Genomic DNA, 27670 nt, shown 5'->3' on the forward strand with positions numbered 1-27670 from the left:
CCTGCCATGGAGAGAGATACAAACTAAATCAAGGAGGGGTAACAGCAGTGGATGTGGCTCAAGCACTGATCCTGTTATGGAAAAAATATATATTACTACTGCCATAGGGCAACAAGTAGGAATTCTCCTCTGCTGGCTAGCAAGTCAGTACACTCTGAGACATGTGTGTGCCAGATTGACAAAGATGCAGGAGAAGCACTGCTAATTCATGTGCAGTAAATTCTAGTTTCTTTGTTCAGAAGGATGGGGAAGATTTTCTGGAGGGAAAAAACACATATATTGCTCCACAATGCAGTATATATATTGCACAAGAACACTTTTTCCTGCTCAAGTACTAGTACTGTATATTTCCTGCTGGAGCCATCAGCCCCTATTTTGGATACTGGAGACTCGGCCTCATGAGCACCTCAGGTGGAAGAAGGAGACTTCCTTCACAACCTTTCATTACTCATTCTTAATCCACCAGAAGGGGTCACTACTGAGTGATGTGCAGAACTCCTCCTGACTCCAGTGCTGAGTGGACTAACTGGAGATAGTAGAGAGACAAGTTGGGTGAGGTAATATCTTTTATTGGACCAACTTCTATTGGTGAGAGAGCTCTGTGTAAGCTTGAAAGCTTGTCTCTCTCACCAACAGAAGTTGGTCCAATAAAAAGATATTACCTCACCCACCTTGTCTCTCTAATATCCTGGGACCAAAATGGCTACAACAAGACTGCATATAACTGGAGATATGGCAGAGGAAGAGAAAGAAAAACACACCTTTATAGATCAATCGGATAACCATCCACCCAGAACCAAAGACTTTGTTTTGAATTTAATCTTGGTTCAGTTTGGGCTTTATTCATGTGGGGCCCATAACAAGATTTTGGGGTACAGCATATGCACACACACAACATATTCCCAACCTTTTTTCAGAACAAACAAACAGTCTTGGTGAAATTACAACATGGCTCATTTATGACCACAGACAAAAATACTGAAAGGTTCATTTTAGTTTTCCAATAGCTTCACTGTGAACTCTGAAAAATACAGAACAGATAAATGTGTATGAAATAATGGAATTTAGAACTTCACAACACACTTACATTGTTACATGCCAGACAGCCCCCTAAATGACCTCTACTCTGCTGCCTTGCCACCTTGCAATAACTTAGAATACTCCATTTAAAATATATATTTTAGCAAAGCATCAAGCAAAGAGGTGTGTACAGAGTTATAGAAATACTTCCTGATGGTTCATAAAAAGTAACGTGAATGATTTAACACAGGTTGGTTCTGGGAGTGAAATGGGAAGAGAAAAGCAGTTAATAAAAATGTTAACACTCAGCTCTTGCATATGAATAACCTAACAAAGGAGGTCTCTTCAGTTTTAAGAATGATGTCTGTCCGGTTGACAGAATCTTACCTCAAGCACTCTTCCAGTGATGTACTTCTCACAGTTATCACATCTTATGCCAAACTTAGCATGATAGTCCATTTCACAGTATGGAGCACCATCCCTAGAGAAAAGACAGACAATACTTGGATAGCTTCAAAGATGCCTATGGCTCCCCTAGCAGATTACCCAGCTAAACCTTGTTGGCATTTCAGGAGAGATTGATTACAGACTTCTTTTCCCTCCCATTTATTAATGTGGTAAAGACCTGAATAATTGATTAACAGGAAATTACACTTGGCTCATCCAAATCTGACTCCGCCAAATTGATCTCAATCCCACTTTCCTTCTTCGTCACTGTATTCCAGCAGTTTCCTCTTTCTCCATAATAAGATCAAATGTCTCTTACGCTCAAACACATTATAGTACTTGCTTTGATGGTCTTACTCATTAACTTATACCATGTGTTTCCCACTCTGAGAAATAACTCAGTCCCTATTTCCATTTACTTTTCTATCCTTTTTTATTTGTCGTCTAAACCCACTTTGAGCCTGAATTGCACAGGAATAATTGCTCATTTGCTAATGCTTAATTCCATGGACACACTTTTGAGTTAGGAACTTTCAAAGTGCATCAAGCTGCCAATGTCTTCTCTGTAGAAGGTGACTATGCAGAGCTCAATCTAAGTGACAGAAAGGTCTTGGAAATATGCCCAGGCATTCAGTAAACAGCAGGATTTTGGGTGGTTTTATTTGCAGGATTTAAAATGATGAACAATCCAAATTTACAAAGGCATGCAATGGGAGCTCTAAATCTCAGTTTTGGCGCTAAATAAATCGTAGCCATTTATGTTACCCTAATTAATGAAAACAGATTATATTACACCGCAAATAACTCATCAGAAATCTACTTGGATCCTAACTGATCTATAGTAAAGAGTTCCAACCACTATTTAAAATAACCTCATACAAGAAGCAAATATCTGGATCATTTCCATCCATTGTGCTACACCTAAACTAAGACCTAATAGCCTTATTTTCACAGGTTAGGGAGTGTTTGTGTGTGAAATATATAGAAGCTATTTTATACAATACAATGCCATGAGGTAACACAAAGCTCCTTTCATTTTCAATGCATTTTACAACACTAGTTCTCACCACATCCCTGTGAGGTAGGCAGATATTATTTTATTACTAGATATGCTTTCTACTCTCTCAACCCCAAATCCCTGAAGGTTCCTCCACAGCATATGGGCCTTACACTAATTGCTTAAGATGTTCTTCTCTGTCAAACATATAGTGCAAACTCCATACCAAATGAAGAATGGCGTGGATAAGGGAAGAGTTTTAGCCCCCGAGAGTATGTCTACACAGCAAAGAAAAAACCCCGAATGACCCCTGCCAGCCAATTTGGCCTTGCAGGGCTCGGGTTTTGGGGCTGTTTCATTGCTGTGTAGACTTCCAGGCTCCGGCTGGCACCCAGGCTCCAGCCCCAGCCCAGAAGACTACACAGCAAATGAAACAGCCCCGCAGCCCGAGCCCCGTTAACCTGACTCGGCTGGCACAGGCCAGCCATGGGTTTTTCTTTGCTGTGTAGACATACCCAGAATGTAGGTAAGAGGAGGGGAAAAAATCAATTAACTCAGGGGAGGCACACATGGAGCTAAACTGCAGCAATGTTGCCCCTTTTAGACCTGAGTGGCTAATCAAAGTTCAGGGCGCTGGGGATGTTCCCATGGGAAATAGAAATTGATGGAGTCTGGTATTTTCTTTGATGCCATCATATTAGTTTACAAGGAATATAAAAAGTCCTCCTTCTACGAATGCAGGAGAAACAAAGAACAAAAGGAGCAGTTTCTTAACTTACAGGCCCAAGCCTCTTTAGGCAACAGAGCCAAAAGCTCTCTAGCTTTTTCCAGGTTCACACTGTGGGCACAGTAGGCTGTGTGGTTTTTGCGCTCTCTCTCCCTGTTCTTGTCTTTTTCAGTCTTTTTGTCCCTTTACCCAAAACAATTCTCTGCCAAAAGCTCCTGGGCAGGTTCACACACTCCTATTGTCTTAGGTTGGGTTTTCTGCTTACACTTATGGTAACTGAAGGGTGAGCTCACACCTATCAATGTCAATGGGGTTTTAGCTCAACCCATGACTACATTTCACCGTGCTCCTTACAGTAAAAACAACAAGCTGCATTCTGACATATGCAAACTTTATTACACCCGAATTGGAATTAGAGCTGTTCAAAAAATTACAAAACTGAAAGATTTTCAACAAGAAAAGGATACATTTTTACAATTCCCCTCCATATTTCAACCCACTCTCATTGGAATTTTTGTGTGTCCATACAGCAGGAAAAAAATCATTTCATATTATACTAGACTTTTAGCAATTAATCTCACCAGAAGCCTTTCTTGTTTATCCGTTAAACAAACACATTCAAAAATTACTGTTCATCTGCGTATTTCAAAATACTATTTTTGATTTGGTGAATAGAAAATATTAGTCCTCAGTAATCTTGCTTCATTTTAACTATGGAGTTAGGTAAATGTCACCCACTTCTAACCTCCTAATTCACCTCTGCACTATAAGTTAGTCGTGTTAAAAAGGACAGGCATGTACCTAAATTCCTTCCAAGGAGCTCATTGTGCTTTATAAACATTAGCAAATTAATCCTCTAACACAGGTGATGCAGCAAATATTTCCTCTCATTTTAACGGACGGAGAAACTGAAACACATAGGTAAGTGACTTGCCCAAGGCTACCACAGACATCCCAGGTAACCTTGGGCAAATCACTTCACTATCTACCTCAGTCTCTTAGGGAGAAATTAACCCCTCTTCTGAAGACCAGTAAAAAAACTATGTTCCACTTAAGCCCTCAAAACAGGGCCTCAGTGGAACTTGAACAGGCTTTGAGCTGCCTCTCAGCATAGCTGTTAAATTCAGTGTAAGCAGTCAAATCCTCTGTGATCACAAGGATTTGGAGTGACACAAAGACCAGAAATGTATCACCTTGATCAACATTTTTAGGATATTCTTCCTAGTAGGAAACACTGTGGGAGGGGACAATATTTTTATTCACATCCCAGCACCAGTGTAATTTGTCAAACACAGATAATAGAGTCTGCTCAAAAGAGGGCCAGAACTAGAAGAGCAGGACAGGTATAGGTAAGGAGTGAGGGGCTGGATTTGCAAAAGCACCAAAGTAACATAGCATTATAAGACCCATCGATATTGTGGTCCTAAATCACTTAGGTGCATAGGCAGAGTCTTGGGTAGAAGATTGCACTTACCCTTTCTCCGTATGCCTGGCTCAAGCTAGCAGTATTATTTCTTCACTTATACTAACAATTTGAAAATTTGAGAAAGAAAAATCTATGTTTGTATAATTACCAAAGAATTCAAGTACAGTCTTAAGAACATGCAACAACACAACAGGCTAACCAAACACCTTTTTGCTAACAGATGATGAAAATGAGCTAGAGACTATAAGGATTGGTCAGCTTCTCTCATTCCAACTTACTTGCTGATGTACTCTGCATTCAGAAGTTTGCCACACGTCTTGCATTTAAAACAGCCCAAATGCCAATGTTTGTCCAAAGCTACCAACGACTGTCCATTTTTTATTTCTGAACCACAGCCTCCGCAATCTGTAAAAGAAAAATCCTCTGCAAAATTAATCATATGCTTTATGCATAACTGATCATGAGCATGCAATAGTACAGGTTACTGCAAGACAAGTATCCATTGGTGTTATCATAGTAACTGCACAAGGAAATTTTGAATCTCATTACCTGCTGCCCACCCATGTGTGCTTCATTCTGGGTGGTAAGTTGGATAGATATAATATCACTGACAGGGTGACTACTTAAAAGAAACAGTTTTTCTAATGAGGTGGATTTTGCAGGTACTTTAGTACATTTACAGTGTGTGTATACAATATGCAGTATTGCCAACCCCAAGCTTTTCAAAACTTGTAAGTCAGGTCCCCCAAAGTCATGAAATTGTCCGAAAAAAATCCAATTTTTAAAAATAATAAATTTCAGGTTCTTATTATTTGTCCTGTTTTTTGAGTCTCTGGGTTACACTTAGGTCATGTTTTCAGGCTTTTTTATGCAACCATGAGGGTCAGAAACTTACTTAAAAATAGGAAAGCTGAAAGTTTCATGTAATAGCTTGCCTCCAGGAGCTGGGGCTTTAAGAAAAAACACCAAGTTTCATAAGACTCACTATCAAAAAATGAAAGTTGGTAACATAGGATGTACCACATGTAAAAGTCAATCACTAGCTACATGTTTTTTACTTATTTTTATAATGCACTTACCAACATTAACAAAGTTCTAAGCACATATACAAAAATTCCAGCATCACACAACTTATTAACATTAGCAAACTAGGCTATGTCCAAGTAGCACCAGACCCCACCTACACTCACTCATTCCAGCTCAAAGATTCAGGGTACGATTTAAAAAGTAGGTTTTTAAAGCTTCCAAGTCCTTATTTAGGCACCTAAATAAGTGATCTGATTTACTTAAGTGCAGAGTATCCAGCTGCTCCCACTGAATTCCCACTAAGCAAATTCATCACTCAAATTTGGAAGAAAAATATGGAGCATTTTTGTGTGTGTGTGAGGCTTGGTCTACACTACAGACTTATGTCGGTATAACTATGTTGCTTGGGAGTGTGGAAAATCCACAGCGATGCAGTTATACCTACCTAACCACCAGTGTTGATGGGAGGGTTTCTCCTGTTGACATAGCTACTGCCTCTCAGGGAGGTGCAGTACCTATGGCAACGGGAGAAGCTCTCATCGACATAGGTAGCTTCTTCACTAAGTGCTACAGCAGCACAGCTGCATCCGTGCGGCTGCACCGCTGCAGCATTGTATGTGTAGACAAACCCTAAGTGAAGTAGTAAGAAGATTTATATTGAATCAGGCCATCTTCTGATATTACCAGCTCAGTTTGAACATTGAGTAAATAAGAAAAACTTAGCTTTAAGTCCGTAGGAGCAGATGAAACTTGCCATAAAAGTTTAAAAGCAACAACAAACATGTAAGTAGATAATCACTATGAAGAGCTGTATCAAAGCAAAACAATTTGCAAAGGAATGGAACTGGGCAAACATGTGGCCTTGGGGAGCACTCTCAGCTCTTCCCAGGGCAAACCTCATGGTATTAATGTAAAAAAGGAGAATGATACCAACTTAGAAAAGCAGTCACTTCTAATTAGCATGCAAAATACAAGGTACTCTTCCTCATTCACTACTTTCAGAGTCCCATAAAAGTCTCAAGCTAATGAAAGCTTCCATTGCTTAGGAGTGCAATAAAATAAAAGAGGACTAGATGTTCCCAGTTATCTTGTATTCAGGTCAGTACTATTAAAACAGTAATGTCTCTATAGATTTAAATGGATTCAAGAAGCAGTGGTGCTCAGAGTGGAATATTTTAAGAGACAGAGAAGATACATTAGTGGTGTGTTTTTATTTTCAGAGGGGACTACTTTCACGATTGGGAGTGTGGTATCAGGACTCCAATATACCCAAAGCATAATGCTCGTGCTTAGTTCTGGGATCACAATAGTACTTATAACAGAGTGCTCATATAACATGTCTCACCTTTGAATTGTAACCCACTGGTAAGTGTGTGTTACAAGTCCCTCTCAGTGCCAATTCACAGACAACACAAGTTGTTACAGCTCCCAGTTATGGAGCTTCAGCTCAAGCTGTAGCAGCTCCTTCATTTAGTTCAGGAGGTTCCTAGTTCAATCCCCAGCATGTTCGCCAAGATGGTGGCTGTCACATAGCACTTTACAAACATTAATCAGTTAAAAGAACAGGAGTACTTGTGGCACCTTAGAGACTAATGAATTTATTTGAGCATAAGCTTTCGTGGGCTACAGCCTACTTCATCAGATGCACAGAATGGAACACACAGAAAGAAGATATTTATACATACAGAGAACATGAAAAGTGGGAGTAGCCATACCAACTGTAAGAGGCCAATCAATTGAGATGAGCTATCATCAGCAGGACAGAGAAAAAAAACCTTTGAAGTGATAATCGAGATGACCCATAGAAGGTGTGAGGATATTTTAACATATTTTAACATGAGGAAATAGATTCAATTAGTGTAATGACCCAACCATTCCCAGTCTCTGTTCAAACCTAAGTTAATTGTATCTAATTTGCATATTAATTCAAGTTCAGCAGTCTCTCTTTGGAGTCTGTTTTTGAAGTTTTTTTGTTGCAAAATTGCCACCTTCAGGTCTGTTACTGAGTGGTTAGAGAGATTGAAGTGTTCTCCCATTGGTTTTTGAATATTATGATTCCTGATGTCAGATTTGTGTCCATTTATTCTTTTGCGTAGAGACTGTCCGGTTTGGCCAATGTACATGGCAGAGGGGCATTGCTGGCACATGATGGCATATATCACGTTGGTAGATGTGCAGGTGAATGAGCCCCTAATGGCGTGGCTGATGTGATTAGGTCCTATGATGGTGTCACTTGAATAGATATGTGGACAGAGTTGGCATCGGGCTTTGTTGCAAGGATAGGTTCCTGGGTTAGTGTTTTTGTTGTATGGTGTGCGGTTGCTGGTGAGTATTTGCTTCAAGTTGGGGGGCTGTCTGTAAGCGAGGACTGGTCTGTCTCCCAAGATCTGTGAGAGTGAGGGATCATCTTTCAGGATAGGTTGTAGATCTTTGATGATGCGCTGGAGAGGTTTTAGTTGGGGGCTGAAGGTGACGGCTAGTGGCGTTCTGTTAATTTCTTTGTTGGGCCTGTCCTGTAGCAGGTGACTTCTGGGTACTCTTCTGGCTCTGTCAATCTGTTTTTTCACTTCAGCAGGTAGGTATTGTAGTTTTAAGAATGCTTGATAGAGATCTTGTAAGTGTTTGTCTCTGTCTGAGAGATTGGAGCAAATGCGGTTGTATCTTAGAGCTTGGCTGTAGACAATGGATCGTGTGGTGTGTCCTGGATGGAAGCTGGAGGCATGTAGGTAAATATAGCGGTCAGTAGGTTTCCGGTATAGGGTGGTGTTTATGTGACCATCACTTATTAGCACAGTAGTGTCTAGGAAATGGACCGCTTGTGTGGATTGGTCTAGGCTAAGGTTGATGGTGGGATGGAAATTGTTAAAATCATGGTGGAATTCCTCGTGGGCTTCTTTTCCATGGGTCCAGATGATGAAGATGTCATCAATGTAGCGCAAGCAGAGTAGGGGCGTTAGGGGACAAGAGCTAAGGAAGCGTTGTTCTAAGTCAGCCATAAAAATGTTGGCATACTGTGGGGCCATGCGGGTACCCATAGCAGTGCCGCTGACTTGAAGGTATATATTGTTCCCAAATGTGAAATAGTTGTGGGTGAGGACAAAGTCACAAAGTTCAGCCACCAGGTTAACCGTGATATTATCGGGGATACTGTTCCTGATGGCTTGTAGTCCTACATCCATAGTGGCCAGGATGGTGTTTTCTGGAAGATCACCGATGGATTGTAGTTTCCTCAGGAAGTCAGTGGTGTCTCGAAGATAGCTGGGAGTGCTGGTAATATAGGGCCTGAGGAGAGAGTCCACATAGCCAGACAATCCTGCTGTTAGGGTGCCAATGCTTGAGATAATGGGGCATCCGGGATTTCCAGGTTTATGGATCTTGGGTAGCAAATAGAATACCCCTGGTTGGGGTTCTAGGCATGTGTCTGTAAAGATCTGTTCCTGTGCTTTTTCAGGGAGTTTCTTGAGCAGATGGTGTAGTTTCTTTTGTTAATCATCAGTGGGATCAGAGGATAATGGCCTGTAGAATGTGGAGTTAGAGAGCTGCCTAGCAGCCTCTTGTTCATATTCCAATTTATTCATGAAGTAGGCTGTAGCCCATGAAAGCTTATGCTCAAATAAATTCGTTAGTCTCTAAGGTGCCACAAGTACTCCTGTTCTTTTTGCGGATACAGACTAACACGGCTGCTACTCTGAAACCTGTCATTAATCAGTTAATGCATAACACCATCCTTGTACTGTATGCAATAGGCAATTATCACTAGGCAGAAAGGTGAAAATGTCTTTCCCAAAGTCTCAGAGACAGAAGTTCAAAGCTCCCAGTCCTATCCTCTCCAGGTGCTCCACTGGATTTAGTAAGATTTCCATGAGGTTGGCACTCAGATTCATACTGTGACAGTTCACATAATGCTGGATTCAAGCCCTAGTACATCAACTTAAAAAAAAGACATGAATTCAATTAAAGGTATTTTCACAGCAGTTACTACTGCTGGCTGTGCTATGGGAAGGTCAGATCATGTGGGTTGGAGAAAAGATGCATGTATTTCTAAGTTAAATTATTCCTGAAACAATGCCCATCACTGATGACAGAATTCAAATCCAAACCACTAAAAGGGAAGGCCATTCACAATGTCTCTTCTGTGTAGGGACAGTATCTTTGTCTGTATTTGCATAGTATTCAGTACAAGAGGGTTATCATCCTGACTGGGGTCTATAGGTGCTACTGTATAATAATCAGGGTAGGTCAAAATGTGTCAAATATTTAAAACTGTAATGCAAATTTTGTATTTCAATGAAGAAAAAGTGGCAAACATTTTCACAATTCCGGCTCCCCTCCCCCACCACTCCCATTTTTTGATCAGCTAGATCAATAATCATAAGAAGAGAGACATCCAGCTAAGGAGCAAGAACGTCAGTCTGATTAAGCAACAGCTATAAAAGAAGACAATTGACAGTGATTCAGAAGCTGCACAAATCTCCATGATTAAATGATGGCCTACTATAGCCTGTCAAACCTGCAGTGCCTTGAAAGCAGAACTGGAAGGAAAAATAAATAAGGGAGCTCTCGAGGTTTACCAGCAGAATTATCTGGAATATACTAATGAGAAAGAAGAATGCATAAAATCTAGGGTGTGATGACAGATTCAAGTCTTTAAGCAGTTGCAGACTAAAAAGAAAGGATTTGAAAATAAGTAAAGGAACAAGAATATATTGATGTATTTTCAAGATAAGCTTAAAAAGGTGTTAAAATATGCAGAGATTGTGAGAAAAAGCAATGATCTAGTTATAAACAAAGTGATACTAGTATCAGTATCACAGTAATCTCCCTTCTCTTCTATGCGAGCTCAGTTATTATTGGAGGAAGTTATTAAAGACAGTTTGATAGAGAAAAGGCAGAACCAGGAATACTAAGACGTCCAGAGTCATTTAGAGACACCAGAAAGGAAAACAAACAAGTCTTTTAAGGAGGGGAAAAAAGATGCACAAAGCCACTCAAGACCCAGGAAGATTGTTGCTGGTAAAGTGATTCCAAATCAGAGGAGTCCATTAGAAATTTTTGAAAAACCGACTTTCTTAGCGTAATTTCTGTTTAAAATAAAAGGTGCATTTAGTTGCTTAAATGTGATACTAATAAGACTACAAACAAGATAGCCTAAAGAAGTGTAATAGTACCAGCATTTTAATGAGCACGGAATTACAGGTGATGTTTGTTTGCCTTTGGTGGATTTGTGAAGCATGAGGAAAGTTATAATGTGTCTCTTTAAGACCATTATGCTGAACCCCAGCACAGCTGGAAATCAGCCTAGGGCAAAAGCCTTTACAGCGTGGAGCAGATTGCTGGAGCTCTGCTAATAAATTAACCCCACACTTGGGCGTGTGCCCAGACCTACTCCCACAAGACACTACACACCTCAGTATAGGTTCTCTAATAGAAAGCAGTAATCTGTTTGGGAGCCTGCATGTACCAGGGGTTTTATTTGGTAATCTAATTTGATCTCATCTGTAGAATTTTATTTTTACAGACTTAGTACAATACAATGTATTTGGTTGTCATTCACTCTACATCTTATTCAAGCTTTTGGCTGGCTGAAAAGAATTTTTGGGTGTATTTCTTTTAACAGCTCTTTTTCCTATTACATTTTGGACAATTAAAAACAAATACTGCAGTTGCTATGCCAACTGTGCCTGTTTATGTAAGTCTTTGTCTACTTGCCTCTGAGGTAACATCCTTCGCTGACTCATTTCTCTTCAACCAATAGGTCTGTGTAGGATACAAATGAATTTGCTGATATATTTTGATATATTCTCCTTAATACACATTGTCAGAAAAAGTTTTACAGAGAGAGTCCATCAGAAACTAAAGAGAAAAGGAAGGTGTTTATTCATATAACAATTAAAGATGCAGTAGTGCAGGATGGGAGCAGAGAGAGAGAAGGAGATTCCCATTTTTCCTCCAAATCATTAAGTGTAGGGGGGGGAGGGGATTGAATAGAGAAAGAGAAGAGGCCAGAACTGAAGTGAACAGATAGGGATACTAGAAGATCTAATGTCAGAGAATTAGAGTTCAGCAAGTCCACAGAGATTTTCTGAAAGAAAACAGAGCATTCCTAAGCTGGATTCAGAGATGAATAGGCTGATGAATAAGGCTGAACAGTTGGCATCTTGGTCTTAGAGCCAAGTCAAACTCACATGATTGTGCTAGATGGGATAACCTGGAATAAAAATTGGTCAGCATTTTCCCCGGTCCTTGTCTCAGTTGCCTAGAAACAAATGTTTCATGCACCAGTTTCTTTTATGGAGAGAAGTGCTAGTCAAAATAAAATGGCTATTAAAATAAAAAACTCAATAATAATATGGGATTTCAACTATCCCCATATTGAATGGGTCCATGTCACCTCAGGAAGGGGGTCAGAGATGAAGTTTCTTGACACCTTAAATGACTGCTTCTTGGAGCAGAGCTAGTCCTGGAACCCACAAGAGGAGAGGCAGTTCTTGATTTCGTCCTAAGTGGAGCACAGGATCAGGTCCAAGAGGTGAATATAGCTGTACCGCTTGGTAATAGTGACCATAATGTAATTAAATTTAACATCCCTGTGACAGGGAAAACACCACAGCGGCCCAACACTGTAGCATTTAATTTCAGAAAGGGGAACTACACAAAAATGAGGAGGTTAGTTAAACAGAAATTAAAAGGTACAAGACCAAAAGTAAAACCCTGCAAGCTGCATGGAAACTTTTTAAAGACATCATAATAGAGGCTCAACTTAAATGTATACCCCCAAATTAAAAAACATAGTAAGAGAACCAAAAAGAGCCATCGTGGCTAAACAACAAAATAAAAGAAGCAGTAAGAGGCAAAAAGGCATCCTTTAAAGAGTGGAAGTTAAACCCTAATGAGGAAAATAGAAAGGAGCATAAACTCTGGCAAATGAAGTGTAAAAATATAATTAGGAAGGCCAAAAAAGAATTTGAAGAACAGCTAGCCAAAGACTTGAAAAGTAATAGAAAAAAATGTTTTAAGTACATCAGAAGCAGGAAGCCTGCTAAACAACCAGTGGGGCCACTGGATGATTGAGATGCTAAAGGAAGCACGCAAGGATAATAAGGCCATTGCGAAGAAACTAAATGAATTTTTTGCATCGATCTTCACAGTTGAGGATGTGAGGGAGATTCCCAAACCTGAGCCATTCTTTTTAGGTGACAAATCTGAGGAACTCTTGCAAATTGAGGTGTCATTAGAGGAGATTTTGGAACAAATTGATAAACTAAACAGTAATAAGTCATTAGGACCAGATGGTATTCACCCAAGATTTCTGAAGGAACTAAACCGTGAAATTGCAGGACTACTAACTGTCGTCTGTAATCATTTAAATCAGCTTCTGTACCAAATGACTCGAGGATAGCTAATGTGACGCCAATTTTTAAAAAGGGCTACAGAGGTGACCCCAGCAATTACAGGCTGGTAAGCCTGACTTCAGTACTGGGCAAACTGGTTGAAACTATAGTAAAGAACAAAATTGTCAGACACATAGATGAACATAATTTGTTGGAGAAGAGTCAACGTGGTTTTTGTAAAGGGAAATCATGCCTCATCAATCTATTAGAATTATTTGAAGGGGTCAACAAGTATGTGGACAAGGGGGAACCAGTGGATATAGTGTATTTAGATTTTCAGAAAGCCTTTGACAAGGTCCCTCACCAAAGGCTCTTAAGCAAAGTAAGGAGTCATGGGATACAAGGGAAGGTTCTCTCCTGGATTGGTAACTGATTACAAGATAGAAAACAAAGGGTAGGAATAAATGGTCAATTTTCAGAATGGAGAGAGGTAAATAGTGGTGTCTCCCAAGGGTCTGTACTGGGACCAGTCCTATTCAACATATTCATAAATGATCTGGAAAAGGGGTAAACAGTGAGTTAGCAAAATTTGCAGATGATACAAAACTACTCAAGATAGTTAATTCCCAGGCAGAGTGCGAAGAGCTACAAAAGGATCTCTCAAAACTGGGTGACGGGGCAACAAAATGGCAGATGAAATTCAATGTTGATAAATGCAAAGTAATGCACATTGGAAAACATAATCCCAACTATACATATAAAATGATGGGGTCTAAATTAGCTGTTACCTCTCAAGAAAGAGATATTGTGGAGAGTTCTCTAAAAACACCCACTCAATGTGCAGTGGCAGTCAAAAGAGCGAACAGAATGTTAGGAATCATTAAGAAAGGAGTAGATAATAAGACAGAAAATATCATATTGCCTCTATATAAATCCATGGTACACCCACATCTTGAATAATGTGTGCAGATGTGGTCGCCCCATCTCAAAAAAGATATATTGGACTTGGAAAAGGTTCAGAAAAGGGCAACAAAAATGATTAGGGGTATAGACCAGCTGCCGTATGAGGATTAATAAGACTGGGACTTTTCAGCTTGGAAAAGAAACGACTAAGGGGGATATGATAGAGGTCTATAAAATCGTGTCTGGTGTGAAGAAAGTAAATAAGGAAGTGTTATTTACTCCTTCTCATAACACAAGAACTAGGGACCACCAAATGAAATTAATAGGCAGCAGGTTTAAAGCAAACAAAAGGAAGTATTTTTTCCACACAGGCAACCTGTGGAACTCCTTGCCAGAGGATGATGTGAAGGCCAAGACTATAACAGGGTTCAAAAAATAACTGGATAAATTCATGGAGGATAGGTCCATTAATGGCTATTAGCCAGGATGGGCAGGGATGGTATCCCTAGCTTCTGTTTGCCAGAAGCTGGGAATGGGCAACAGGGAATGGATCACTTGATGATTACCTGTTCTGTTCATTCCCTCTGGGGCACCTGGCATTGGCCACTGTTGGAAGACAGGATACTGGGCTAGATGGACCTTTGGTCTGACCCACTATGGCCGTTCTTATGTTAAAACATTAAGTCTTTTTCAAGGTGATTCTTCCTTCTTTCAGTTGTTTTTTAGACAGTGAATCATAAGTGCCATTTATTGCCTTATGAAGCATAACTACAATTTGTCATTTTGGACTTTCAATTTCAAATTCAGCTAACAGATTTCTGAATATGTTTGTCCATTTCTGCCATTTTGGAAAAAATCACTCCTTCCTGATATTTACTAAATGCTGGAGAAGTAGATAAAGCAAATGGCATGCTGTCTTCTTTCTCGCTCAGATTTTCCAAGTTATTTTTCACAATCTCTATTACTACTTGATCTAGTAGTTGCCTTTATAATATTTGTGGTCAGACTTTTGACTAAGTTGCTGTTGTTTTTCCTTTTCAGTTATATATACACACATCTTTATTACAGCAGATTTTGAGCTGTTTTCCTATAAGTGCTTCCAATCAAAAAGCATTGTTACCTACATCAAAGATGGCTAGCACATACTTCCTGTTAGCATCCATTGGACTCAAACAAGATGGCCACATCATAGTTGCTTTAGATATTCAGAAAACTATAAAAGTCATTTCACATTTGGTTCACTGATTTCATAGACTGGAAGGGACCTTGAGAGGTCATCTATTCCAGTCCCCGGCACTCAAGGCAGCAGTAAGTATTATCTAGACCATCCCTGACAGGTGTTTGTCTAACCTACTCTTAAAAATCTCCAATGATGCAGATTCCACAACCTCCCTGGGCAATTTATTCCAGTGCTTAACCACCCTGACAGTTAGGAAATTTTTCCTAATCTCCAACCTAAACCACCCTTGCTGCAATTTAAGCCCATTTCTTCTTGTCCTATCTTCAGTGGTTAAGGAGAACAATTTTTCTCCCCTCCTAGTTGTAACAACCTTTTATATACTTGAAAACTGTTATCATGTCCCCTCTCAGTCTTCTCTTCTCCAGACTAAACAAACCCAAGTTTTTCAATCTTCCCTCAAAGGGCATGTTTTCTAGACCTTTAATCATTTTTGTTTCACTTCTCTGGACTTTCTCCAATTTTCCACATCCTTTCTGAAATGTGGTGCCCAGAACTGGACACAATACTCCACTTGAGGCCTAATCAGCATGAAGTAGAACAGTAGAATTACTTCTCATGTCTTGCTTACAACACTCCTGCTAATACATCTCAGAATTATGTTTGCTTGTTTTGTAACAGTGTTACACTGTTGACTCATATTTAGCTTGTGATCCAGTATGACCCCCAGATCCCTTTCTGCAGTACGCCTTCCTATGCAGTCATTTCCCATTTTGTATGTCTGCAACTGATTGATCCTTCCTAAGTGGAGTACTTTGCATTTATTCTTACTGAATTTCATCCTATTTTCTTGAGAGCATCCAGATCAGTTTGAATTTTAATACTATTCTCCAAAGCACTTGCAACACCTCCCAGCTAGGTATTGTCCACAATCTTTATAAGTGTACTCTCTATGCCATTATCTAAATCATTGATGAAGATATTGAACAGAACCCAACCCAGAACTGATCCCTACGGGACCCCACTCAATATGCCCTTCCAGCTTGTCTGTGAACCACTGATAACTACTCTCTGGGAATGGTTTTCAACCAGTTATGCACCCACCTTATAGTAGCTCCATCTAGATTGTGTTTCCCTACAATATGAGCTATAAAATCAAGTGGAGGATATCAAAGTAACACATGGGATTATAAAACTTTCAAGCTTTTGTTGTTTTCCCTGTGTAGTGAGTCGGTGTGGCTCCCCTCCTGCCCAGAAGAGGGAGCACCCTTGCAGGCACCCGAGTGGGCGGAGCCACCGCCGCCTATCCCCGCCCCCCGGAAGTCACGGGGCGGGACAGGAAGTATAAAGGCCGGCCGCCAGAGCTCGGTCAGAGCCCGGCCACCGCAGGGAGCAGACGTGCGGCCGGGAGCTCCCGGCCGGGATACCTCTGAGGCCCGAGGCTGTTGCCCTAGCTGGCCGGAGCTACCCCGAGCTCACTACGAGGAGGAGCCGCCGGAGCCCGTCCGCTCCCGTCGCTGGGAGGAGCCCTTGGAACTCCCCCACACCAACCCTGAAGGCGAGGCCGCACCAGAACCCCTTCGGCCCTGCTGTTACCCGGAGGAGCCGCCCGAGTGCAATTGGCCGGATTTCCCTACGGAGCTGCCGGACCTGCCACCAAGCCACGGCCGAGAGGAGCCCATGCTGGTGGACTGGACCGGGCCCGGTGCCACGGACGAGGTAGGCCCTGAGGGGGATCCTGGAAGTAGCCCGGGGGTAGCCGACCCCGGTCAGGCTGCAGACACATGTGAGCCAATGTCAGTGTGTTTCGGTCAGGATACCCCACTGACCGGCAGCGGCAGTAACCGCTGCTAGGGCCCCGGGCTGGAACGCAGTGGAGTGGGTGGGCCTGCGTTCCCCCCTGCCACCCCGCTCACGGGTGGCAGGCTTCCCCCTCACCCACCGCTCTGGTGTCGGAGCCAGGGCTTACCCCAAGTGAGTGTTGCTCAGCCCCTGCGCAAGGGGGCCTGAGCTCCCTAACTGTGTATCTGCTCAGCCCCTGCATCCCAGGGCCTGAGCTGTGACTGTTTGGGCCCCGCCCTGATCCAGGGCCTGGGCCTTCCTGAACTGCTTGGTTGCTCAGCCCCTGCGTTCAAGGGCCTGAGTTGTGACTGTTTGGGCCCCGCCCTGATCCAGGGCCCGGGCCTTCCCGACCTGAACTGTTTGTTTGCCCAGCCCCTGCACCAGAGGGCCTGGGCTCTTGAACTGTTGTTTGCCCAGCCCCTGCACCAGAGGGCCTGGGCTCCTGAACTGTTTGTTTGCCCAAGCCTCTGCACCAGAGGGCCTGGGCTCTTTAACTGTCGTTTGCTCAGGCCTGCACCAGGGGGCCTGAGCCCGGAACTATCTGTTGTTTGCTCAGCCCCTGCACCAGAGGGCCTGAGTCCTGAGCTAACTGGTTGTTTGTTCCGTCAGTAGGGAGTCGGTGTGGCTCCCCTCCTGCCCAGGAGGGTTGAGCCCCGGCACGAACCTTTTACACCCTGGTTGTTTCTTTCCAATTTTGTTACTCTCAAAATGACTGGCGTGTAATAGATGTTGTGAGAGGCAATGGAAACCAGCAGGCTACCTCACCAGCTTGTGCCCAAAAGAACACTCTCCAGCCACAGGATTTCAGTTGCTTTCCTTCAGAGCTTCAGTTTTATTTCTTTAAATAAAACTGTTTAACACAAGTTCAACATCTCAATCATGTTTTTTCCCCTGACCCAGGGTCTTCTGCAGGAGCCTGTCTATTCCCTGCAGTTCTTACATTCCATCCTAGCCTGCTCCCTGAAGGTTTCACTCCAGAAGCCATCTACCTGAGAGTCACATATGAAATGGGTTCTGTCCCCTGATCCAGGGACTCCTGCAGGAGCCTTACTATTCCCTGCATCTCTCACTAACAACTAATATACTTACTGGCTCTTATGAAGACCAGGTGATCTTCAAGTTATCACCTGATCCCTGTCCTCACAGTATCCACTGGGGTCTAAGACCTGTGATAGAGAATGTCTGAAAATTTGAACATACAGGGCCTGATCCAACTCCCAAAGACAAGTTAGTGGAAAGACTCCCATTGACTTTAATGGGAACTGGCTCAGGCCTATATTTGGATATTTAATACTTGCATGTGTTTGAGGATATAGTCAAGGAAAGGACATTTTTGTTTTTATAGGCCAAATTTTCCCCTGGGGATGTGCTCCTAGAGTCCATGGACGTCAAAGGGTACAGCACAGTCCTAAGCCTCAACAATTACTGTAAAATACTCAGTTTATGGAATATGAAGCTATTTCAATAGAACAAGAAGTAAAACATGAATTCTGAGTGAATGAAAAGGAGAAGGGTGGCAGGATTTTATGAACCCTAGGGGATTAGAGTTCTTCTGTCAATCAACCCTTTCAGCAAGAGTTAGACCCCTACTAAAAACTGCTAAGCAAATTCTGGTGGTTTATTGAGAACGACATGGCATGTTGAACTCCATCAAGATATGGAAAGGGGAGACGACTCTCTGCTCAGAGGGAACTGGAAGCAAGAACAGACCCTGCAGCAAATACTAGGAACAGCCAGACCTGGGGAATAAGCTTTGGCTGAAGTTTATGTTCTGTTATTATTTGAGTTACCAGTAAAGCCAAACAGCAGGAAAGGGGGTATATTTGACTTTACACCGCCTGGGTCGGTTTTATTTGGAGCAAGGGGAGACCACCACTGTCCACATAGAGATTTGGAAAAGTACTCAGAGTAATGGTTGACATCCCTTTCACCAAGTTTCTACAAGCAGAAAATTCCATTGAAATCAATGGCACTGTGCTGATTTCCGCAAGCAGAGGGTCTGGCCCAGAATATATTGCCAAGGAGGTTTGCTGGGAATCACAGCATCCTGAGTAAAAGTCGCTCAGCACACTGTGTTCAGCTGATATCACTGCTCAGTAAAATGCTACAGTATTTATGGTAAATTAAATGGAGCTCAGAACAAAAAAAAGTAGTAAGCGATGCAAGTTTATGCAACTGCATCTACCGTATATCACCTATTAATATATGGTTTTGAGGGTAATTTGACAGCAGCATATGAAATATGCTTTACATAAAGATAAATGGTCATAAAGGAAATGGAAATGAAAAGATCTGAAAACAGCAGTATTTGCCCTGGGCAAAAACATTGAGAAAAATCAAAATACAAAGGCAATTTAATAGGAAAGATTTAATATTAAAAGAGAATATGCTTTGGTGGTCTGTGCCCTTTAAAACAACACAGAAATAACCACAGTGGGCAAAATCGGGTAAATGTTACTTATAGATTCATAGATTCAAGGACTGGAAGGGACCTCGAGAGGTCATCGAGTCCAGTCCCCTGCCCGCATGGCAAGACCAAATACTGTCTAGACCATCCCTGATAGACATTTATCTAACCTACTCTTAAATATCTCCAGAGATGGAGATTCCACAACCTCCCTAGGCAATTTATTCCAGTGTTTAACCACCCTGACAGTTAGGAACTTTTTCCTAATGTCCAACCTAGACCTCCCTTGCTGCAGTTTAAGCCCATTGCTTCTTGTTCTATCCTTAGAGGCTAAGGTGAACAAGTTTTCTCCCTCCTCCTTATGACACCCTTTTAGATACCTGAAAACTGCTATCATGTCCCCTCTCAGTCTTCTCTTTTCCAAACTAAACAAACCCAATTCTTTCAGCCTTCCTTCATAGGTCATGTTCTCAAGACCTTTAATCATTCTTGTTGCTCTTCTCTGGAACTTTCTCCACATCTTTCTTGAAATGCGGTGCCCAGAACTGGACGCAATACTCCAGCTGAGGCCTAACCAGAGCAGAGTAGAGCGGAAGAATGACTTCTCGTGTCTTGCTCACAACACACCTGTTAATACATCCCAGAATCATGTTTGCTTTTTTTGCAACAGCATCACACTGTTGACTCATATTTAGCTTGTGGTCCACTATAACCCCTAGATCCCTTTCTGCCGTACTCCTTCCTAGACAGTCTCTTCCCATTCTGTATGTGTGAAACTGATTTTTTCTTCCTAAGTGGAGCACTTTGAGGCAGGATTTGGCAAAATTCCCAATTGCATAAGAAAGCGATATAATTAAGGGTTCACAAATAACCAGCATGGAATGCTCCGGACTGCTGGCTGGCCTGTAGCATTTACAGACATCAAGTTAGTTGAGATCTGCATAATATCCTGCAACTGGCCATGGTGGGGAGGGGATACAATAAGCCCTTTCCCTAGGTATCCACCAGTATGGCAGTTTCCCTTTTGCTTTTATAGCTCCTTCCCAGGGCAGATTCCTACTTGTAACTCCTTACAGGCTGTAAGTTAAGGGAATCACATACAGTCACACGGCTTTATTCAATAAACTACAAATAGATTTTTTAAAAAGACCTACTTACTTCGCAGGGCCTGGATGGGGAAAGTGCTATTGCTGCCAGCAGGGGGCAGTGAACACTTCTGGCAGACACACTCTTTCCCATTGAAAGTCACCCGGTCCCCAGGAGGAAAAGGCAGCCTGCAGCAGGAAAAATGAAAACATGACAAACAGAAAATTCTCACTTCCCTTACTGAAGTCAGATATCACTTTCCATACAGGAACTGATCATTTGGGGGTGGGGTGGGAGGAGGAGAGGGAGCTGTGTGTGTGTGTGTGTGTTACTTAGTCTTTTCATTCACGCATCCAATACTTTTCATTCACGCATCCAATCATCAGTCACTGGGAGGCTAAAATATCAAAGGTAAGTAGCAAACTGGCAACTTCGATGCGTAAGTTAAAGCTACTCAGAGAAAACTTGCCAAAGACTGGAGAAAATACTCAAAAGCCAAGGCAAAGTCCAGTGTTTCCTGGAAACATGGTGACTGGTGACTGATAACCACCAATATCAGTCTTGGAATTGAGAGGGAGCTAGAATCATTTGTTTTTAATGAATACACCTCTACCTCGATATAACGCTGTCCTTGGGAGCCAAAAAATCTTACCGTGTTATAGGTGAAACCGCGTTATATCGAACTTGCTTTGATCCACCGGAATGCGCAGCCCCCCCCCGCCCCCCCCGGAGCACTGCTTTACCGCATTATATCCGAATTCGTGTTATATTTGGGTAGAGGTGTATATACAAGCGTAATTGCTTTTGCAGAGACTATACCAGGCTGTTAAAATGTTGCAAGAGAACTATGAGTTTTCTTTTTCAAAAAAACTTTTGAAAAATATAATCCTGACCCGCTGTGATCATATCAAAATTCTCCGCTTAATCCATTTATTCAGAAATCAAATGCTTGCAAATACTCCTTGGAGGAAACATACCACAATTATAGAACTACATAAAGTTGCTTTTTCCATTGAACTAGAGCTCTCTTTACATTTAATTAAATGGTTCCACCTATTAACATCCTCTCAACTAAAAGGAGGCTATCCTTGTTAGATATTGCTTGTGCACAGAAACTAGAGAGGTTTGTTTGGGGAGGAAGAGCTGGGCAAATCATTTTATCCTGCAGGGAAGGATGAAGAGGGTTTATAACACATTTCTATCAGGATGAAATTCACCTCGTACAAGGCCTATGTACCACTAAATCCCAAATGAAACATCAAAATATGGCTTAAGTGGGTATTAAGTGGTGCATTGGCATAATGCATACCTTCTGCCCAGTGGTGAATTCCATCTGAGAGGTGTATTTCACTGAAATATAATTAAGAAAATTCTGCATTATATTCACCACCACCCCAATTTTTTTTTCAAATTATGAAACATTATATAAAGGCTCTCGTTTGAGAGATTTTTTTTTCCATATAAAGGCTTTATATACACTCCTTGCTAAGTACAGTAGACAGATTCTTTTGCTCCCAGAGTAGTATAAAAAAAACCTTCTTGGGGGGCAGGGAATATTTCTTACTATGTGTTTGTATAGTATGAATAATATAATGGGGCTATGATCTTGGCTGGGGTTCCTAAGACCTGCTGCAATACCAATATGAAATAATAAGAAAATATTGTAAACAGTGCATCTAATAGGAAGAGAAATCACTAGCCACATCTCCATGTTTCACATATAATGCAAAGGAATGACTAATAACAAAACAGGTGCCATCTTAATTGTAAAATGATGTACCTTAGTTTAATTCAAATACTGAGCTGCATTACCATTGTAAATGTGAAATCCACTATATAATTTTATTATTTTAATAAAATAGCAGACATTAAGGCCAGAAGTCAGGATGTTGATCATCTAATTAAATTTCCTGTAAAACGAAGATCAAAGAATTTCGCCCAGCATTTTCTGCATCAAGCTCACTAACTTCTAGTTGAGGTAGAGCATATTGTTTAGGAAGACATCCATGCTTGATTTATAGACTCTGAGCTAAGGAGAATTTATTACAGCCGTTGGTAATCTGCTCCAAATTAACCCCCCACCCTTACAAACAAATAAAGATGACAGAACCTATTTTACAATTACACTAAAAATCTTCTGTCTTATTCTTGCATTCATATGAACAGCTACATTTTCTGGGCAAAATCATGGCCCCATTGGAGTCAATGGAAGCTTTGCCATTGACTTAAGGAGATGATAATTTCACACCATAAACAAAGCTAGATCATCCAACTGAACTTTCTGCTGGGGAATATCAGTAAAATGGCAGGTCTTTCTGAGTGGCATCAGCACCAGTTACAGTTATGGAGGTAGTAGCAGGCATTTATAACAAATAAACTGGTTTGAAAAATTCCTACAAAGAAACACTCCATATACATTCTAATTTAGTAAATATTTATAAACTTTCTAAAGTGAAGTAACTAATGACAGCAGTCTTCCTTTAAAGAAGGGTGAGGACAATCTCCAAAAGAAGTTTCATTCATTTCTTCAGAGCCAAAGGATGGTAGACAAGCAACGGGACTTCAAGGGTGGGGTTGAAAAGCAGGAAACAATGAAGTTCTGTAGGACTTTGACAAAGATACAGAAAGCCATTTTCTTTCCATTAAAAAAAAAAAAGACCTTCAAAATTGTTTGAAAGTTGAGAGAAGACATAAAAAGGAGTTTGCAAATATATATAAAGGGCAAAAGGTGGGCAGCAAGGCCCTGATTCAGTAAGGCTCTTGCCTTCAATGGGACAAAACTCACTTGCTTAAATTGGGCATTTGCTTATGTACCTTGTTGAATTGGAGCCCAAATTTGATATCTGCCATCTTTGACAGTATACCTTTAATACCTGACTATCTTTTCTCTTTCACAAGCAACTAGGGCTCATGGATGTACAAGCCAGCAAACATGATAGTTCATGAGAAAGAGATAAAGGTCAGTTAGCAAGGTTTCAATTTTTGAGCTCTTTAGCTTGAAGTCCGAAACATGTACAGAACTGTAGGTTATGCACAAATGCAGATATGCTTTTCTTGACAGTTCCACACAAACTCTTACCTACCAAATGCCTTTGGCTACAGGATTTAATTAGTTACTCACACTTAAGCATTCAGTGTGATTTCATGGTGGGGCAAGGGGCTAGAAGTATTTTTAAGACAATGATTCATTCCATGCAACTCTCTGAGATGAGTTGCAGTGTCTTATTTTATCACTGTCACTTTCCTTACCAATGGATTTTGGTTTTAAAAAACTTCATGGGTTATTCTATTTTCCCCCTCAACACAAACTCAAGCATTGCTCAACGTACATTTCTGATGGAGGCTTAATAGTAAGTAAGACTCCAGGGGTCAAATCCTGTGCTGATTTATACCTTGTACAACCACACAGACATGAAAGCTGTTGCACAGGATGTAAGTCAGGGCAGAATTTGGCCCAGGGAATTGAATACTGGGGACGAATGAGGCAAAAACTGCTTGCTACAGGCCTCTGTACTTTATTAAGTCCTAGACAGGCATATTGAAAGGAACTATGAGAACTCAGACAAGACTGCCTGACACAAGATGCACCAGGTATTCAGATATTCATAGATTATAACGTCAGAAGGGACCAACATGATCATCTAGTCTGACCTCAGAATTAAAGGAGCCATAGTTCCCCCATTGGCAGGGCACTGCTAGTGTCTGGCACTGAAGCTGACCCCTAAGCATCAAGCCACTTGTGGTTGTGCATATGTAGCTATAGTACCTAGGGATACGCAGTTAATGCAAGTTACAGAGACTGTCAAGATGTTTGCTTCTCCCCAAGAGGCACAGCAAACAATAATATTTATTTCTTAGCATGCACCACATAAGTAGTTTATAGGGAAGCTTATTAAATATCTGGGTGTTTCACTACACACACCAAATACACAAGTCCTTTTCTTCATGAACTCCAGAAAAATCTTTATTTCAATAAGAAATATGGGCAATGCCCATACAAAAACTAATGGCCAGATTTTCCAAGAGTGCATCCAACAGTTTTTACGCAGACACCAAAATTAAGAGGCAAGATTTGTAAAAGTGCTCAGCAGCTGGGAGCTTCCCAAATGATTCAGTATGATTTGGGCACAATGAGCACTTTTTATGCTCCGGATAGCGTCAGTTTTGATGTCAAACCTCCGATGGTCTCTTGGTCCCATAAAAAAGAATTGGCTCTCAATGCTCCATCTCACAGCCCTGCCCCTCAGCAATCTTTTGAATGGCTCCACTAAATCTCAGCCTTTAGCGGCACAGATAACATAGCTTTTACTATGGACTGTTAACAGTTTGATGCCCTGCCCCCTCCCCTCAGGAGAAATGTCCTGGGAGCTTCTATGGGAAAAATGATGGGCCAGTGGTTAGGGCACTATCTTAGGACTTGGGTTCAAATCCCTGCTCCACCACAGACTTCCTGTGCAATCTTGAAAAATTCACTTAGCCTCCCTGTGCCTCAGTTCCCCATCTGTAAAATGGGGATAACAGTACTTCCCAAGCTCACATGGGTGGTTGAGAGAATAAATACCTTAAAAGATTGTAAAAATAAAAATAAAGCTGCTCAGACACCATTGGAATTCAGTGGAATCCATTCCTCTGCAAATGTTTGAATTTATTCTATTACTCTTCCATTCATTCCTAGTTATAGGCAATAACATCACCAGGGAATAGTTGGACCGAGCTATAAACAGCACTGGGAGAGCAATAGCATAAGCCATAACTTTTTGCAGTCAAAGCAAATATGCAATTTAGAACCTGCATTTGTGTAATTAAGAGCCATGTGGTCAGAGCAAGATAGAAGGAAACAATGATGCAAGACATTAATTCCATTATACTGTATTTCATAGATTCATAGAAATGTAGGGCTGGAAGAGACCTTGAGAAGTCATCAATCCTAGTCCCCTGCATTATGGCAGGACCAAGTAAAAAAACCTGAGCCTGGAGGAACCTAAATCTACAACCTTTAAATGTTCTCTTAGCCCTAAAATGCCAATGTTCTACCTACTGCACTATTTCAGGTTTAATTCTCACTTTTCACATATGCAATATTTGTTACTTTATTTTATTCCACTCACCGAAGTACCAGCACTCCATGGTAGTGACATATTAATCCGAGTTGGATACCTCATGAAAGACTTGGTTTACTGACATGCCTGCTTTACAGAGAAGCCAAGTCTTATCAGTACAAAGGTGGGGAGCAACAGATAATCCAGCCCCTGTTCTGGGACATCCAGTGACAAGATATTCCAATAGCAGCATTGTCAACAGGGCCAGAAAAAGTATATGACCAAAGATTTTGCCAGTTGCTTTTTGTTTTTCTTGCTCTAATTTACATCATCTGCTTTAGGACTAACAGATTTATTTGGGCATAAGCTTTCGTGGGTAAAAACCTTCAGATGCATCTGAAGAAGTGAGGTTTTTACCCACGAAAGTTTATGCCCAAATAAATCTGTTAGTCTTTAAGGTGCCACCAGACTCCTTGTTGTTTTTGTAGATACAGACTAACACGGCTACCCCCTGATACTTAACATCTGCTTTGGTTTTCTGACTGCTTTCACTATTTGAGAGAAAGCACACTTCCACATCCCACCACTTGCTATTATAATCTTGTCTTTTCTGAAGCTGAGAAAGCACTGTTGCAAGTGTCACTATTAGAAGTGTTGGTTCAAAAATCATTGATTTGCTATTCAATGTATTAACAATTAAAACAATATAATGTGTTCCTTTAGCAGTTACAGAGAGCACAGGATTATAAAGCTGTTTATTTGATGACTAATCCTGGAATGTGCTGAACACAACTTGTAGGAGTACAGAGTGCCCTCAAAATCAGACTTCTAAAAAAGAGATTTGATTTTCTGAAGGTATCAAAGATGACTTTAAAATCCTAGCCCTGAAACAACTTGTTTAATTTCTGAAAAATGATTCTACTTTCAGTCATTTTCTTTGACAGCAAAACCCATCTTTACTTGAATATACCATACGTATTGCCTTACTTCATATTACTGAGCTTTAGTACAAAACCAAATATTAATGAAGAACGTCTCGTGGTGTTTGGATAAAGACACTCTTTCTTGCAGGAAGTATAAAGCATGCCTGGTTTGCAAAGACTGGGCCATATGGAGCTGTGCTGATTTACACCAGCTGAGGATCTGGCCTGGTATTTCTAATGTAACAGGATGACAGGGTTCTTCTGTTGACCCACACGATAAGCAGATGCTAGAACCTTGCTGGTGGAGGCTAATTGATTCCTGCTTGTAACATGGAGGGTTGAAGTGGATGGAGGCAATATGAGATGGAATGCCATCCTAGGGGAAGAGACTACAGCAAGCTTGTGCTGTTGTTGAGATAGCAGCAGTTGGGAGACTCGGCCGAATAAATGTTTTGCCTTGACTCCTAGAACATTTGGTGTTCTAGATGAAGAACTGAGGTTGACAGAATTTATTTGGGTGAAGTACTGTCGTGTAGGGATCTGAAGTTTTAAAGAGCAATTCAGCTTTTGTATGTCTGCATTTGATAGTAATCTGTGTGGCAGATTATATTTATGGTTTTCTTAGTGCCGTGGTTCAGTTTGCTTTGTTAGGGAGCAAGGAGTTAAGTAGTTTAACCATTGTAGAAGCTTATTCTGAACTTTCAGGGAATTGTTTCAGCTGGAACCGTAAACATCCAGACTGCAATAAAGGGCTAAGTACAGCTTGGTAAATAATTTAGTTTTCAATTATAAAACCTAACGAAATCCTAATTGAGGAGTCAATCCTACTTCGTGAGAAAATAATCTCAAGGAATTTTTCTTCTTCTCTTAATTGACTCTGGGTCTGAATAACACTGATGGCAAGAAGAAAGGCACCAGAAAGTTGGTATCTAGTAGGTTTGTTTATAGATGGAGCCATTAATGTATGTGTAGACTGAGAAGGCTCAGGGCAAAAATGTGATATCCTCCATCCACCCTTTGAACTTGTAATTTATGTTACTGATAATAGAGTGGAGATACTAATTTTTTCTTTCTACGTTTTTCTGATGTTCTTTTTCTTTTTCCCTTTAGTCCTTTTTATTTACAGTCTCCAACGAGAATATGTTTTGGGATAAATGAGAAAAATCTAAAGAGACAGGATTCAATGGAACGAGGGTTTTAAGAGTGACTTCGCCTTAATCTGTCCGCTCAGTTATATCTGGGTTGATATTATTGCTTTTTGTTCTGGTTTTAATATAAGGCTCTCTCTGTTTTTATCTCATCAGTAAATGTTCATAATT

At 41.0% G+C, this 27670-nt stretch overlaps 1 protein-coding gene across 1 annotated transcript in view; it reads right to left on the reverse strand.

Moving 5' to 3' along the window:
* Window positions 1-27670, reverse strand: part of ABLIM2 (actin binding LIM protein family member 2) — a 156072-nt gene that overhangs the window by 111895 nt on the left and 16507 nt on the right. The window contains exons 3-5 of the mRNA XM_065405740.1: window positions 20462-20577; window positions 4896-5022; window positions 1408-1501 (exon numbers count right to left, since the gene is read on the reverse strand). Coding sequence (XP_065261812.1) covers window positions 1408-1501; window positions 4896-5022; window positions 20462-20577 — 337 coding nt within the window. The remainder of the gene's footprint in view (window positions 1-1407; window positions 1502-4895; window positions 5023-20461; window positions 20578-27670) is intronic.

Source organism: Emys orbicularis, chromosome 5, assembly GCF_028017835.1.
Source record: "Emys orbicularis isolate rEmyOrb1 chromosome 5, rEmyOrb1.hap1, whole genome shotgun sequence".
NCBI lineage: Eukaryota > Metazoa > Chordata > Testudines > Emydidae > Emys > Emys orbicularis.